Source organism: Coloeus monedula (genome assembly GCF_965178545.1).
Source record: "Coloeus monedula genome assembly, chromosome: 3".
Classification (NCBI taxonomy): domain Eukaryota; kingdom Metazoa; phylum Chordata; class Aves; order Passeriformes; family Corvidae; genus Coloeus; species Coloeus monedula.
Window position 1 is genome coordinate 86,143,284 of NC_138783.1, and position 15,995 is coordinate 86,159,278.

Sequence of the window (15,995 nt, forward strand, 5' to 3'; positions counted from 1 at the left end):
GAGATAATGTATCCAAAACAGCAAATTACCTTGAAATTACCAGCTGACTTGAAAGGTCTGCTTTACTCCTGGTGGTGTCTGTCAGCTTCTGGAAGAGAGTTTGAATGTGGTGTATATCAAGCTGTAACCATGTAACATGTGTCTCTGAAGGAGAAGTTTTCTTCCTTCCTTCTCCTATTCTTTGGGAATGTGATGGCTACTCCCGAGGTACGCATGAACATTAAACCCTGCAGTGTGTTTCCAGGGCAGTGCTATGACCTCACCTTGCAGGTGAGGTGTTGTGGCAAGGAACAAGACCTAAAGCATTCACTGCATCTTTCAGTTGTTCCTTTCTGATGCCTGCAATTGGGATTTTCTTTTCTTATGCTCCCACATATCCTCTCATGTATCAGTGAAACTTGGAAAGCCCACTGCTCTTCTAAACCAAACCCCTAAATACTTATTTGTTCACGAATGCCAAGTCATGTCCCCTGGTGAAAAGGCGCTTGTGGTTGTTGGCCTTACCTGGTGGCTCCTATGGGTTCAAGTTAGGAATCTAACTCTGCAGAGAGCATGGTTTTGCTTTAAGGCTTCGTCACTCTTGGAAGAGACCCACCTTGCTGATATCCTTAACAATTTTTAACAAACTGCACTAGGATCAAACAAATGATCCTAGTGCACAGAATCTTCTGTGAGGTGTAGCAAGGCTAATCTTAGAGCAAATCCAAGGCATGTGTTGGAATGAGGCTGGGTTTTATGTTTGAGCTGTCTGACCCAGTGCAATGTTCTCATGTTCTGCCTGCTGATTCTGGGAGTGGAGAGCAATTTTCTAAAACAAACTGAAATGAAGTTTATTGTGCTGTTTGTGCAGAGTGGAACACTTCAGTTTGCTTTAGAAAATTTTGTTCTGTGCAGAAACACACCACTAGAGTTAAGATAAAGCAATGGTACCAGTGATGGAGGGAAAAGAAAAGCCAGGGAATGTGGTTTTGGTTACAGCTTCTTTGCACTTTGCTTCTTGGGAAGCGTTTTTGTCTTTGCTTTGTTGTCAGTCAGTTTGCCATCACCCCCTTTTCCTCCCTCTCTGAGCTAGATCACAGTGCCATCCCTGCTCCAGCATCCATGTGTTTCCTGGTGTCCCTTGAGTCAGTGCTGTAGTTTTGATCAAGGTAAATGTGGAAGCCTAAATATACAGAGCTGTTTCTATTCTTTCATAACCAATGGCAGAATTGTGATGGAAGCCTCTTTGGAAACACTCATAATTTTGTTTGGATTTTTCTTCCTAGCATAGTAAGTGATTCTTTTAACAGCTAAAATACCTGCTCTCACTATTGCCACTTTTTGGTTTGTTTTTTAAAGAAGTCTTGACTTTCTTTTTTAAATCTCCTTTTAAAAATCTTTTATGGAGCTCTCTAGTTAAACTTTTACAGTTAATTTATTTTAAATCACAGGCATCAATGAGGACAGGACTAGAAGATATAAAATATAAATTTTATTTAACAGAACTTGCCCTGCTTTTATGAGACATTTCCTCAGAAACTGGAACTGTGAAATGTTGTTCTGACAGAAATATTTTTTACTCCTTGTCTGAAAAAAAGTCAAGTTACTTTTTGTGCAGTCATGCCTTTTGCAAAATCTACAGCAATATTAGATGAAGATACCACAGTGACTGCTCAGCCTGTCAGTATTGGATTGCAAAGTCTTGAGTCTTGTTGACATCTTTGCAATTTGTCTGGCCTTAATATTTAATTCATTCTGCATACTCTGCAACCTCAGAGTGAGGGCAGCTCTTTTGAAAACCACCTTTTGCTTTTGCCAGAGTTCTCACCAGACTCTAAAGTTAGAGGTGTGCTTGCAACACCATGTCTGATGGGTAGAGCAGTAATCAATTTAATGGCTCCATGCTCCTGTTGTATTAAACCTTCAAGGAATTTGCAGAATGAATACTTTGTATAGCACATCAAGACCTTGGGTTTGCTCCTGATCACTGGGGACTGTGGCAAGGCTCAGACTGCCATTTTAGGAGGATGAGTATTAGGAGTGTCCAGGTAGTGCTGCAGCCTGTGTGTTCTGGTTGTCCTCTTGTTGCTGAGTGGCTCACTGGGACCTAGACTTTTCCAGAGGGAACACAGGAGATGAATGAGAGGGGCAACTCGTATCTCTCAGTGAAATGGCAACAGTGAAAGCAGCAGATAAAGGTCTGCTAATGCACTAGGAAAATGCAGCTGAGCCTGCTCCATAAAGGCAATTTTTTGTATTTGTCTCCAGTAAAAAGCCCTGGGGAATCTTGGAGGAATACAGTCTGAGTAAACTTGTTTAGGCAGCATCTGTGAACATAGGGGTTCTTTCATTCCAGGCTTCTGATTTGAGCTCTGTTTTTGTCTTTGTATACACCGGAGTCAATTTTTAGGACTGCTAATCATCAGCAGGTTCCCACCAGTTGGACTTACTTGTCATAGTGGAAAGTGTTCATCCTTTGCATTATGAATGTAAATTTGCTAGCTTGACTTGGAGGCTGTTGTTGAAACTGCTGCCTCTTCTGGTTTTTGGGCAGTCTAAGTAAAGAATCTGACTTCCTTTGTTCCGCAAACCCTTAGCCAGTAGAAAGTAATGCACAAATTAGAAGTATTTGTCATTACATTGGCATATTTCACCAAGGAAATCTGTGCTATAGTTGATAACATTTTGAATTACTTTTGTGTAAGAAGCTGGGTAGCTGAAATGGAAAAGCTCTTTATGTGGTTTGGGAGTTTTCTAAACTCTTTCAAAACATTTCAGTCTTTAAACCCACGGAAGTGGCTTCTTTTAGGTCTCAAAAGGTTTTTTAGGTTTTAGCAAGTAACATTCAGCGGACATCTAAAGTACAAAAAAAAAGTAATTTTTCCTTTTTTTTTTTTTCTCTTTTCCTGGAGTCTTGAGTGAATTTTTGGTCATTTCTTTTCCTCTGAAGTTATAACAGTTGCAAGTTGCAGATGCTTTGTCCTAATAGGTCTTTAAATTTTGTATCTGAGCTTGAACTTTTAGATTTGTTTGTCAGACTTAAGTCGGTACTAACTCTTCAACACTGTAATTTGTTTTATTTGCAGCTGCATACTCTTCTTTTTCCCCCCACCCTGCATGATGAACAGCCTGAAAGAGAAATGTGTGGGAGCTCTCACAAACTGCTAATGGCTTTTAAAAAGCAAATCGTTAAATCAGAACTCTCTTCAAGTGCACCAGGGATTTTGTGTCTGAAAAAAATGAACTTCATTTATTGCACATCTGTGGCTTTTTTAACACGAACTCCACAAAAGAGATTCAGTGTCTGCCTATGAGGTGTATGTGAACTCAACTGTAATACTCTGAGACATATTAAAACATGTCTTCTGAGGTGTAAAAAGTATCATGTGCTGAAAATGCTCTGTTGAACTGGAAGCCTCAAGCAGAGGGCTGAAAGGAAAAGTTATTTCTCTTCTGACTTGGTGCTTTGAGCGGCAATGGGAGGAATGGGAAATCCGAGGCTGACTTATCTTTGTTTTAACACTTGGCTGCTTGGAAGAGGAAGAGATGACAGCTGTTACCTGCTGGCTCTGGGCAAGAGCCATTCACCACTTCTAGTGGCTTCCCTAAATGTCAAGGTATACGGGGTGCTGGTACCAAAACTAAGCTTGGTGGAGGCAAAACAGAAGCTTGCAATGAGTTGCCCTAGATACTTTCCCTCCACTGAAGTAAATCTGGGGTCTTTATGTGCTAGCTACTGGTCCAGCTTTTGTGCTGTGAGGATATTAATAAGTGCACATACACTGCCATTTAACTGCAAATTCACATGGTAAAAAAATCTTGTAGTAAGTACTTTTTAAAGTTTCAAGAGGAGTTTCTCCAAGTATCTAGTTAGTCATCTATCTCTTAACCATGTTTTCCAACAGCAGTAGTACTAGCACGTAAATTTTAAAAACAAAAATCCAGTTGCATGTTCTCTGAGGTAGCTAGCTCTCTCCATGAACAGTGTTGATGGACGTAGAATGTCTCAGCACTTAGGGGAGGGTGGAGTAACCTTTTATCTATACATACCATTGTTTTGTGGTTTTTTTTTTTCTTCTGTCAGTTTCAACTACTTATCTGATACCAGGGCCCTAACAGGCACGTTGCTATTAAACGAGGTACTTTTTCTGTGGTTTGGGATGGCCGTTGCAGGCTGGGTAAAATGCATTATAAAGTATTACATGTTGCTGTCACTGGCTCTTGTATTATTCTGTGATGCATTTTCTTAGTCTAAGAAAAGAGTATCTTTAGAGAAGTGAAATTGAATAGAAGCCAGAATTAGCTGATACTGTATTTTACTTGAAAAATCTAAATGGAAAAGTGAAAAGAAAAGGCTGTGACGGTTACATCTGAGCAGTGATGTGGCACGTTACTTAAACTCATGTATACAAAAAAGGTGAAGGATGTGCATGGTGGGCAGCCGTGCTTGGTTTCCTGGCCTGCTACTCTCTGTGCTACCTCTTGAGTGTGGGTGCAAGTCCATCCCCTGTCCTCTAGTTTTATGTCAGGTGGGAGTTGTTCATACTTCTAGTGGCAAATGTATAAATTCACAGGCTTTTGTAATTATCATGTGCAGTTAATTATCTAAAGAGAAAGTTGACTGAAGCAATTTTCTAATTGAACTGGTTAAACATAGTTTTATTGATGAAAATGGATATTTTTGAATTCATATAAATCATGTCACAAGAAAAAACTTAGGGAAGTTTGGAGGGTATTTTGGTGATGCTTATCTGAAACAGCCCCGAAAGTGCTATGGTATGAAAAAAGTGAAATGAATATCCTTCTTCTGGCTTGGTATCTTCCTGACAGAGCACTCGTCTACATTGGGGTGCAAGAACTGCTTTATAGTGATTATTTTGCACATGTCCAATTTTAGTGTAGGGCTGAGAGCTGTTGTGTTGAAACTGTGTGAGAAAACCTGCTGTCTCAACATGAGAATTTCTTATGTTTGATCTTGAGGTTCTTGATCTTGTTCAAGAGAATATGCAGGGGAGAGGAATGAATAGCCAAAAGGCAGCATAGATAAAAAAAATATGCTTTATGCACTTGAAATGGCTTATTTAAGAGGAAGCTCGTGGGATCAGTCTTTGGAATGGACTTTTACTCCCTACCTTTTTCTGTCCTGCTGAGGGGTCTTGCACCAAATCCCTGTGGTGTCAGTGGCTGCCCTGGATGTCTGTGGATCACATTATTCTATGTAGCAGCATTTGGCTGCTCTTCACTTCTAGTAACTCTGATTTTATTAGCACTCATCTGACACCTTTGGCCTGGAGGAGACATGAAATCATAGGTTCCCATCCTCTTCTGTGCCACTAGTGAGTCACGCTGGAGTTAGAGTTGAGGTGGAGTGCAGAGAAGAGATGAAATGGATATGATTGCTTGGGCACCATGTTGGCACCACTGGTGATAAAAAAGGTGTAAGGCATGGCAGAAATGTCAGGCCGCAGCAGCACCTGGGATCTGTTTGGAGCAGGCAAGGAGGCATCAGTGTGCAGTGGGAGCAGAAGAAGTTAGTGGCTAGAAACTGTAGGGTGAGCTCAGATGGAAAAAGGTACAGCTTGTGCCAATTTAGGAGGAAAGAAGGAAGGTGGGAACAGGCTGTGTAGGAGGTTGGGAATTGCAGCTGTGGGACCTCTGGACAATGTGCTGCTTGTTAGCAGGCTGAGCTTTTGGATGGCTTTTTTTGTTACAGCTCAAAGTGTATTCTTTCTTCTTCAACTCATGTGAATCAGTCAGGAAGACAGAAGTGTCATGAAACTGCTCATGCACTGCAGGCCATGGCAGAAGTCATTTGCTGGCTTCTGCAGTTAGTACTAAAACAACTGCTTAAATTTCAAACTACATAGGAAAACAAGTAATAGTAGATTTCTTTGCTCCTCTGGACAGCTGTCCATAAGGTTCTAGAGGAGCATTTGCCAGCTTTTTTTTTGGTTCAAAGCACATATAGTGGGATGGATGTTAGAACAGCTGTACAGTGGGATTGAGAATTGTGGTGTGGTTGTGGGAAGGCCGTGGTCAATGAAGTGCCTGTGCTCAGAGCAGTCACCCAGAAAGGAGAAATAGGGGGAACATGTGGCTTGTTGACTCTGCTTTGGGAGATGTCTGTAAGGGGCAGGTTGCTCCTATGTGACAGGGTAGATCTTCTGTTGGATTGTATATGTTTGGATGTTGTAATAACAAGGCTTCTATGGTCAGATATAATGATCACAGAAAGCCAGAGTCATCATCTTGCTGCTATTTCTGTCTTTTGGGTCAGTGCATTTCTCTGTAAGCCACAAACCATTTTATCTATAAGTGCTGGTTGGTTTTCTGCCCACAGTTAGGGAACATGGAGCTTACCTCAGCAAAAAATTATTTTCCTTGAAAATTCAGTCAGCTTGAAACCTTTGTCTCTTCTACATGTAGAAGGTTATGTAACCAGAAAGGGCTTGGTGCAAAAAGATCTTTGGGAAGAGAGAAGTACTGGAATGTTTTCAGTTGTCTCAAGGAGAACTTTCCTGATAGAAGTTTTATTTTGTTCACCTTGTTCAAATTTCTTCTTGTTCTTTTCTTCCTAAGACTTTGTTTTGGCCCCTGTCTTAATCAGAAGTTGCCAGAAATGGTTTTTAGGATGAAGGCCTCCCTACATATCTATTACTTTCTTCAAATGAGTGAGAGCCTGAGGCTGGGATGTCAAAATATTCCTAGTGAGAAAACAGACTTAGCTGCACTCCTTGTAGCTATTGTGGGATGTCTGAACCCAAACCTGTACCAAGATGGATGTATTTCCTGCCCCTTCCCCCTTCTTCCTCTCCTTAAGTCAAAACTTCAAAATTAAATGACAGCATCAGCACAGAGATTGTTGCTGCTTAATGAGTTTCAATTGGGTTAGATTGAAGCCTGACTCCTTGCAATGACAGATTAATAACTCCTTCTGCTGAAGCTTTAGGAGAGGGGATAATTATTTTCTGGGCTCTTTTTTTTTTTTTTTTTAGACTGGAAAGCTCATTTCTTGCTGGTGCCTGAGCCAGGTGCTATTACTCTAAATCTTTTTGTAACAAAAGATTTGACAGTAATATTTTTCAGACTCTGAGGAACTTGTGGCCTCCTGTTTGAGATCTGCTGAGTATTCTAGCATGCAAATGGGAGAAAAAGCAGTAAAAGAACACAAGGATTAAGCAGAAAGCTTTCTGTTATACACCATAAAACTCCTGCTGGTCCTGCTGTTAGTTCTTCTTGGTGCCTGCCAGCATGGTCACTGATGAGCCTGGGGGAAAGAATCTCAGTGTTTGGGATTTTACTCATCTGGCTTAGAAGTCTGTATTGAAAGAAATGCTTCAGCTCTGCTGCTGCTGCAGGGGATTGGGACCAGTTGCAGTTGGCACTCTGTTAGGGAGTCACTCCTGTGTGAGGGAAGGAAAGGGAGCCACAGTGGGGCAGAGGTTGGTGTCTTTGTGATGGCCCATTGCTGCTCACGCCTCTAGGAACCTGTGTGGTATTAGTACGTGTATGGCTTTCACTACTTGTGTTTTATAAATAAGGAGGGAAACTTATATTTTTAAAAGTATAAAGGAGCTTTAAAAATTTCATTTATAAAGTATTTAACAGCAATTGCTTTGTTAAATCTGTGTTGCATGAAACAATGGTTATGTGGTAACTAAACTTGCCAACACCTGAGTTTAGTTGCAGACTCTGTAATCTCTGACAAATACCTGTGCCCTTTATAACTGTGATATTTTATTTCTAAGTTGAGACTGTCTCTTTAAATTGTCTTCTCTGGCCTGTCCAAGGTCTTTCACTGAGTTATTACTGAGGCTGGGATTTGGCTCAGAAGACTTGACTCATAGTCCCATGCTTGGACCAGAGGCCACATGTGATTACCACAGGACAGCAGCATCTTCTGGGGCCGACTGTCAGTTCAGGCTGTTTGACAGATTGTTGTTGGGTTGGGGTGTGTGTGTTTTGTGGGTTTAGGGGTTTTTTAATGCTTTTAAACTTCTTTTTTGTTTTTTTCTGGATTTTAGGTTCTAGGGGAGAATACAAGGAGCAATTTTTCCTACTAGCTATCATTTTGCCACATATTTGTGGTCATATTTCTGTGGTTGCTCTATTGCTAATATGGTCTACTTGTCCCTCCAAATTATTTGGAAAAAAAAATTCTGGGGTTATAGCTCTCCTGTGCAAATGTAAAACTGTATGTGAAACTTAATAGTTCTTCAGAAACTAACTTTTGAAAAGCCAAAGCAATCTTCTGTTTAAATCTCTTGATAGTTGTATTTTTAAGTCACTCTTTTTCCTCCTTGAACCTGTTCTTTAACCCCATCATCAGTAAGAGTGTGCATTACAGAATAAAGCATACCTGCCTGCCCCTGTAGTTCATAGGTTTTTTTTTTACCATTTTGCTATACATGTAAGTATGTAAATCACACTAACATGACACAACATGAAGAAGAGCTAGATCCCTACACTCCTGCGAGTTCTTTGGAACCAAAGGCTTGCGATGAGGCACGAGTGCACAGTGCACACTTTTGGCAGCACAGAGCCAGCAAGTTAATTTGACATTTGGTTCTGCACAGTGTGCCAATAACCTTTTTGTATAATCTGCTTATTTAAATTCAAAACTATGCTTAGTTTGGCTTATTTTAAAAGTGAATAAAATGCTTACTACAAAGATGCCCTTGATAGCATACTGCTATGTCTGCCTACAATGAGGAAGAACTACCCGCTTGTTTACTGTCTTTTAACTTCCCTATCGAAAATAGCCCTAAGGCAATGACAAAGCCTGACCTTGAATCTGTTATTCAGAATTTTAGGGTTTGGATAGCCTCAAAATTTCTTCCAGACTTCAAGAATCGGCATCCTCTGCTTTCCTTCCCTGTTGAAAAATGCTGGGTTTAATTTTTTTTTTTTTTTTTTTTCTGAAACGTACTGAGAATTTGTCATGTGCTTACACTGCTGAACATAAACTGCTTCCCATTTTTCAAAGTTTGCATCTTCTGCAGTGATGTGACAAGCTGGTGAATGTCACGCTGGCAACACTGCACCATTGAGGAAGTAGATAATAGATTGGCCATGCTGAGTGCAAGACAGAATCACAGAATCACAATTAGGTTGGAAAAGACCTCTGAGATTGAATCCAATTCAGGACCAAACACCACGGTGTCAAGAGACCATAGCACTGAGTGGCAGTTTTTTCTTAAACACCTCCAGGGATGGTGACTCCAGCACCTCCCTGGGAAGTCTGTTCCAATGTCTAATCAACCTTTCTGTGAAGAAATTCCTTCTAATGTCCACTTTGAACCTTCCTTGGCACAGCTTGACGCCATTGCCTCTTGTCCTGCTGGTTGCCTGGGAGAAGAGGCCAACTCCCACCAGCTATAGCCTCCTTTCAGGTGGTTGTAGAGAGCAATAAGGTCTCCCCTGAGCCTCCTCTTCTCCAGGCTGAACAACCCCAGCTCCTTCAGCCGCTCCTCACAGAACGTGTGTTCCAGACCCTTCACCAGCTCCACTGCCCTCCTCTGGACTTGCTCCAGCACCTCAATAGTCTTCTTGAACTGAGGTGCCCAGAACTGGACACAGTACTCGAGGTGTGGCCTCACCAAGGCTGAGTACAGGGGAGGTGCAGATGCTATCAGAGGCCTGGAGTTCTGCAGAAACTTTCTTAACCCTTCCTCAAGGGGTTGTACAGTGGTGTTCTTCTGCCCTCCTGTACAGGGTAGTACATTGAATGGCAAGCAAATGGTAGAGAGAGTGAGTTGCTAGTGCTTCTGGAGATGGTATGTAACATGTGATCTCTTTTCTTTTTTAATATGCAACATTATTGGCTCAGTTCTGGATCAGAAAAAAATGCTTGAATTATTATGTACAAGTGTTGAAACTTCCTCATAAATCACTGTGAAATTTAAAGGTGTGGACTGTGAGGTTCAAAGGCTGACACTGTAATAGGAAAAATACTTTATCTGTTGGTGTTCAGGCTATTTAAAGTAAAGCTTGCCAAGTGTGGTATCTTGATGCACACAAACATCCAGTAGAAAAGTGATCTATGTGATAAACACTGTATATCATTATTAGTCTTTCACCTTGAAAATACATACAGGGCTTTCTTTCATCCTTCTTGCCAAGTTTTCTTTTTTCAGCTTTGTTTCTTTGTCCTCAAGCTGGTAAAAAGTTCAGTTCGGAAGTAGAGAAGAAAAATCTAGACTTTTAAATATAAGAAGTCCTCTTTTTTGTTCATATTCTTTGTGTGTATTTTCAAAAGCAAACAGTATTTTACTCTCTATCACCAAAGAAGCTGGTGTTCAGGTGCCTAAAATGTGCTATTCTGCCTCTATGTGGGCTGCACTAAGGGAAGACAAACCTCTGCCAAGCGAAGACTGGCTTTCACCACTGAGAGTGTTGCCCAGCTTCACAAACCTGTCAGCAGTTTGCTGTAGTGTCCCTTCCAAAATATACTATTATTGCACTAAAAATAAAAGAGAGAAGTATTAGTAACAAGAGCTTTATGTGATGTATCACAATAGCTGCTTTCCTGTACTTATGTGGAATTAGCTGAATATCTCCTGGTCACCCCTTTTGCCTGCTTTTGATAGGGTCAGTTGAAGCCCAAGGCAGGTGGCAAGTCAGGGTGGACTGAGGAAGTAAAAGGAGCCCCTTCCTAGTCTGCTGTATATTTTTGGCTTTTATGATAAGACTCATTGCTATTTCTTCTGCTCTGACTTAATGAGTTAGGAGTGTAGTCTGTCATTTAAACAAAATAAAAACTCAGCTCCAAAGCAACAGAAAACCCCAAGACCTGATCCAGAAATCAATTAAGGTGATTTTAAAGAAACTTTTGCAGTATAAAGTATCTGTCTGAGGGGTCCAAATGTTCATGGGAAAGATGTCGGGAGGTAGTCTTGTCCAGCCCTTTGCTCACACCAGGCCCCCACAGCTTGGGTTGTTCATGGCCGTACTCAAGGGAGTTTTGGCTATATGCAAGGAAGGAGATTATGCAGCCTTTGTGACAGCCTGTTCTGGTGCTTGGCCACTTCACTGTTTTAAAAAACAAACCTTGCCTAATTTTATTTGCCTGCACTGCAACAAGTTTGTTGCCTTCAGTCCTAATCATTGTGCGCTTTCCAGAAGATTCTGTCCCTCTCTTCTCTGCCTCCCCAGAGAGTAGCTGCAAACAGCAGTAAAATCTCTACCGCGTCTCCTTCAGCTTGAAGATTGAAAAGGGAGGACCCTCAATATTCAGTGCCTGGCCCTTTACCAGAAGTGTACGAAATAAACTGTATCTAAACAGGTTTGAGCTCACAGATTGATCCAGTCCACTGATTCACAGATCAAGTTGAATTCACTGATCAAACTGTGTGATGTGAAGGGTGAATGCCTCTGGTTCCTGCAGCCAGCTGCCAGCTGGCGCTCCCTGAAACCTCAAGGCTACTTCCGCAGAGAACTGGGCTGGAAATCACACAGACCACAGCTCTCACCAGAAAAAGGTACTCATGGTTGTGTGTGTCTTTCTAAATTCATGTTCTCACTTCAGTGACTTCTGTACTCAAACAAAACCAAAAGTAAAGATGACATTTTAAATGGTGTATTGTTAGATTGGTGTTGCCCAATCCAGTTGCATCAAAGGAGGTTTGGATTGTATATTAGGATTGTTTTATTCACTGAAAGGGTGGTCAAGCATTGGAATTGCCCAGGAAGGTGGGAGGAGTAACTATCCCTGGAGGTGTTCATAAGATATGTAGGTGTGGCACTTAGGGACATGGTTTAGTGGTAGACTTGGCAGTGCCAGATTAACAGCTGGACTCAGTGATCTTAGGTATTTTCCAACCTAAATGATTCTATGACTATGTCTGAAATCTAATATTTTTCATTATCAATAGTGATTTGTTTCAGAAGGGACAAAATATTCCCAGGTTTTAATGCTTCATTTCTAGTAAGATATTCTTTGTGTACAACCTGCATGACCAGCATTGTACAGGCAAGCTGCTGGCATAAATATTCTCTGTTAAAAGTGAGAACGCAAGTCATGCATACAGGGTATTAAGAATTAGTTTTTGAGATTATCCTTCCTAAGAGTCCTTGAGCAATGATGTAAACTTGCCCTTGCAATAGTTTCCATAACCCAAAACGTTGAAAGTAAGGCGCTTCTCATATTTTGAAGTATTTGTATCCATTTATAGTTTTTCCTCCCTTGTGACAGTCTTCCAATAAAAGGCAGTGCTGGATTTATTTGGCCTAGAGGTTTTCTTTTTGAAGAGGTAGAGTGCTCTGAAGCAGTCAGAAAAATATTTGCGTTCTTGATCCAGGTTCTCCATAAACTCTTCAGCAGTGACCCCTCAGGCAGGAGTAATACAGAGTTTATGCACTGATTCTTCTATATCCGTTCCTAGATTCCAGCAACCGTTCCTTGCTTCCAAATAAACAACAGAGCTATATTGAATTTATGCTTATGTTAACAGCCTAGAAGTAAGTCTTAGTCTAGGCTTGTTCACTGAAAAATTCCAGGTATCTCTCTTTCTATTCTGTTTTTTTCCTCTTAGCTGCAACTCTGATGTTTCAGGAATGGTTGAAATCAAGTATCCAGAGAGAATTACAGAGGATGCCCTGGCCCTAGAAGGACTTTCTGAGGCTATAAATCAGGCAGGTTGTTCTGCCTGAAAAGCATTTGGGGTTTCAGTTTTTTGTGATCTTGGAGGGCTGACTGAGCTGTCTGAGCTTCGTTAATGTTGTTTTATCAAGTGAGATGGGATGTAGAAAATCACATAACAAGTCCACTAACTTTTTATCATGTAAAAGTTGTGCTGTTCATTGGAAAACTGAAAATTCTTCCATATAGTTTTCCACAAAGACTTCAAATTTATTTTTAGAAAAGCACTAATAACTTCTGCCAAACATGTGCTTTAATGTTTCTATTTAATGTTTAAAACCTGTTGGTTTGGAACTATATGATATATATATATAGCGGTATGCCTATACCTTTGTAAAGTCAGGGAGATTTCCATTCTTCCAATTCATCTTTTGAACTAACAAATGTCCAATATTCTGCTAATGAAGTTGGCCATGGAATCTGTGTGTCTTCCTTGGGCCCCTTTTATTTACATACTTATTTCCTTTAATGACTGAGCTGTGGGTGGCTTTACCCACTTGACTGCTTCTGACAGCCTTTTGCCTCAACAAAGGCACCTGCTCCAGGTGCACCTGCTGCAAGACAGGACCCTGACTGCAGGGCCCACATGTTCCTAAACTGCATGGTGCTCAGTGCAAAAAACTAATCAATTTTGCTGTTTTATCAATAGGAGGTATATGAAAATTCCCTGTACCTGTGTTACTGGCCATGGGATAGTGAGAATATGGGGTAGAATGTTTTACTTCAAATGCTAAGTACTAGTTATAAATATAATTGGTATATTTTATTATGGAGGAAAATGTATAAGTGGATTATATCCAGTTATACCGTGCAAACCCCTCCGGCTCTCAGGTTTCTCTTCATAACGCAATAGTAATGGGGTTTCCCATCTGCTTTTGCAATGCATTCACTAAGGACAGTCTCTGACCCTAAGAATCTATTACATCTACCAGTGTCCCCCTCTCTATTCTCAGATGAGTAGCAACATAGAATTGGCTTTGTGCCACAGCTGTGTATAAGCTCATCTGTACAGTTTTCTTTCTGTATTCTGATTTACTACAGAATTTCTGGCTGATGCTGGTTAGATCAGCTTTTACCACAATCAGTCTTCCTGATGTATTTTGTGACCATAGCTCTTCCTAGCTGTGAGCAGTGTGAGAGCAGCAGAAAGCTTAGGCTGCTTGCTGGGTTGGTGAAGGTGTCTGTAGCCATAACTGGTAGTGCAAGTGGCTTGAAGGTGACTGGCTGTAACCTGTCACTTTGTGCAGAGCTGTGTTTCTGCCTCATCCATCATATGTAGCTGTAAAATGCTCCGGTGGTGCTAGGAGATGCTTCTATAAATCCGTGTTTTTAAATCATCAGCATTTGAAATTTCAGTAGATTTGTCTTGCTCCAGGCATTTCTTCCCCTGTGTTCTGAGTATGTGCTTCCCTTTTCTAAATAAAACGTATCTTAATATTCCAATTATTTTGGAATGATCTTGTTGCTGCTCTCTTCTCTTGATATTAGAGAAGGAAGGCTGAAAATGAGCCTCCCACTAGTGCCACAGCTGCTACTTGCTGTGGCAGGTACCTTGCACTAAAACAGTTTTGTCACTATGGACTTGAAGAGAATGGGGTGTGTTCCTTGGGTTGGCTTTTTGGGGGCACAGTTTGCTTACTCTTTGCACTATGTCATAACAAAAAGTCTATTTGGCTTCTTTGTTGTGTGGGGTAGATTTTTTGTTTTGTTTTGTTTTACCTCATTCATTTTCTGGTTATTACCTGTCAGCTTCATTTACTATCTGGGGAAACTATGGGTGCAGAGGTGGGGTTTACAGGGAGCAAAACCAACGTTGACTACTGACTTGTCAATGAAAGCATCAAATATTCATCTTGCAGTTGTCTGGAGCAAGGATTAAATTGCCCATCATCCTAGGGCAACAGGGGAGTCTTTAGTAAGTGGGTATCAATTTGTTTACTTGCCAGACCAAAACCTGTTTTGGCTGTTCTTATATATTCTCTCTGCAGAAGTTCTTTTCTTAGTACATTGTGACAGGAATGGTTCTCAATTAAAACTTTGTGCTCCTCCAGCGCCCTGGCATTAAGTTACAAATTATTTTTGTCACTGTCTCTGATGCATTTGTTATGGATAGTATCTTCTGGTTGGATTCTCTCTGCTGGCTAAGTATTATGTTCCTGAATCCTGGATCTCTTAGGATTGCTCATTTATACCTTACTGTATTTTTTTATGTCAAATGTGGAAAATGCCTGCAAATGACATGTAGTGGCTTCTTTGTGCATGTCATCTGACTTTTAGTTTTAAAGGTTGTGGAGTACACAGAAGATTGTGCAACAGGCATTGTTTACTTACCTAGAATTGTGAGACTAAAAACTGCATCCTTGCTGCACGCATAAAATAATATGGCAAACGTTACCATTTCAGATCAGTTATGGTCACATGTTTCCAGCAGTCATTGTTTTCTGGCAATAGTGTGTTTGCTCAGTTCTTTCCTAAGGCAGGTGAAACGTATTTGATGTGTCCTAATGTTTGGCTTCTCATGTGACTGGGGGTTTACGCTTTTGAGATGTGAATGAGGGTGAGGAAGACAAAAACTGAAATGGAACCTTTTGTTTGTCACTTCAGTCAGGTAGCAGATTCTTCAAATTCATTGGTGGTTTTGATGTGCTCAGGGCCTCTCTTCCTCTGCAGAAAACTGATAGTAACAATTCACTTCAATGTGTTTATGATGAACATATGCTTGTAAAGTCCATCCATGATCCCTTGGATGCTGTTTGAAAATTGTAAAGGTGCAGGAGTAGCAAATCAGCCTCCTGGATTTTTACCTCTCTTCCAGGACTCATAGTTGGGGTGATCTTGAGATATGGGACTCCCTCCACGAGTGGCCATGACAAACCATTCAGCTGCTCGCAGGAGGACAGGCCCTTCACCACCCTGCTGGTCAATGTCAGCGGCAAGTTCTTCGAGTATACGCTCAAAGGGGAAATAAGCCCTGGGAAGATCCACAACGTGGAGCAAAATGACATGTTGAGGAAGGTGAGGCTACACCATTTTTTGTGCTTGGCTGAGTGTTTCTCCTTCATCTCTGCTTCCCTCCCTCCTCCCTTCTCTATCCCGTTTGAACATTAGGTAGTGTCAAGTGTCAGTATTCCTGATAGTAACAGCACTTCAATGCTTAATTCAAAAGCACCTTATGAACTATATCACTGCTGGAGAAACTCTGCTCTGTTACATGTATGTAGTGCTTCCCTAAAGGCCTTGGTTTGAAGATTTAATGTATGTTTCTAACATCTGTAGAATTCACAGAGACCAGCTGAACTGAAAAAAAAAGCCTAGCACTGTCTTGTATAAACGCAATATAAGGAAAAGGATAATTTCTTAGTGGAAAGTGATTGCT

General features: G+C 41.0%; 1 protein-coding gene across 1 annotated transcript in view; it reads left to right on the forward strand.

Annotated features, from left to right (window-relative positions):
- Positions 1-15,995, forward strand: part of SLC9A7 (solute carrier family 9 member A7) — an 80,210-nt gene that overhangs the window by 17,429 nt on the left and 46,786 nt on the right. Inside the window, exon 2 of the mRNA XM_082279184.1 lies at positions 15,435-15,634. Within this exon, the coding sequence (XP_082135310.1) occupies positions 15,435-15,634 (200 nt within the window). The remainder of the gene's footprint in view (positions 1-15,434; positions 15,635-15,995) is intronic.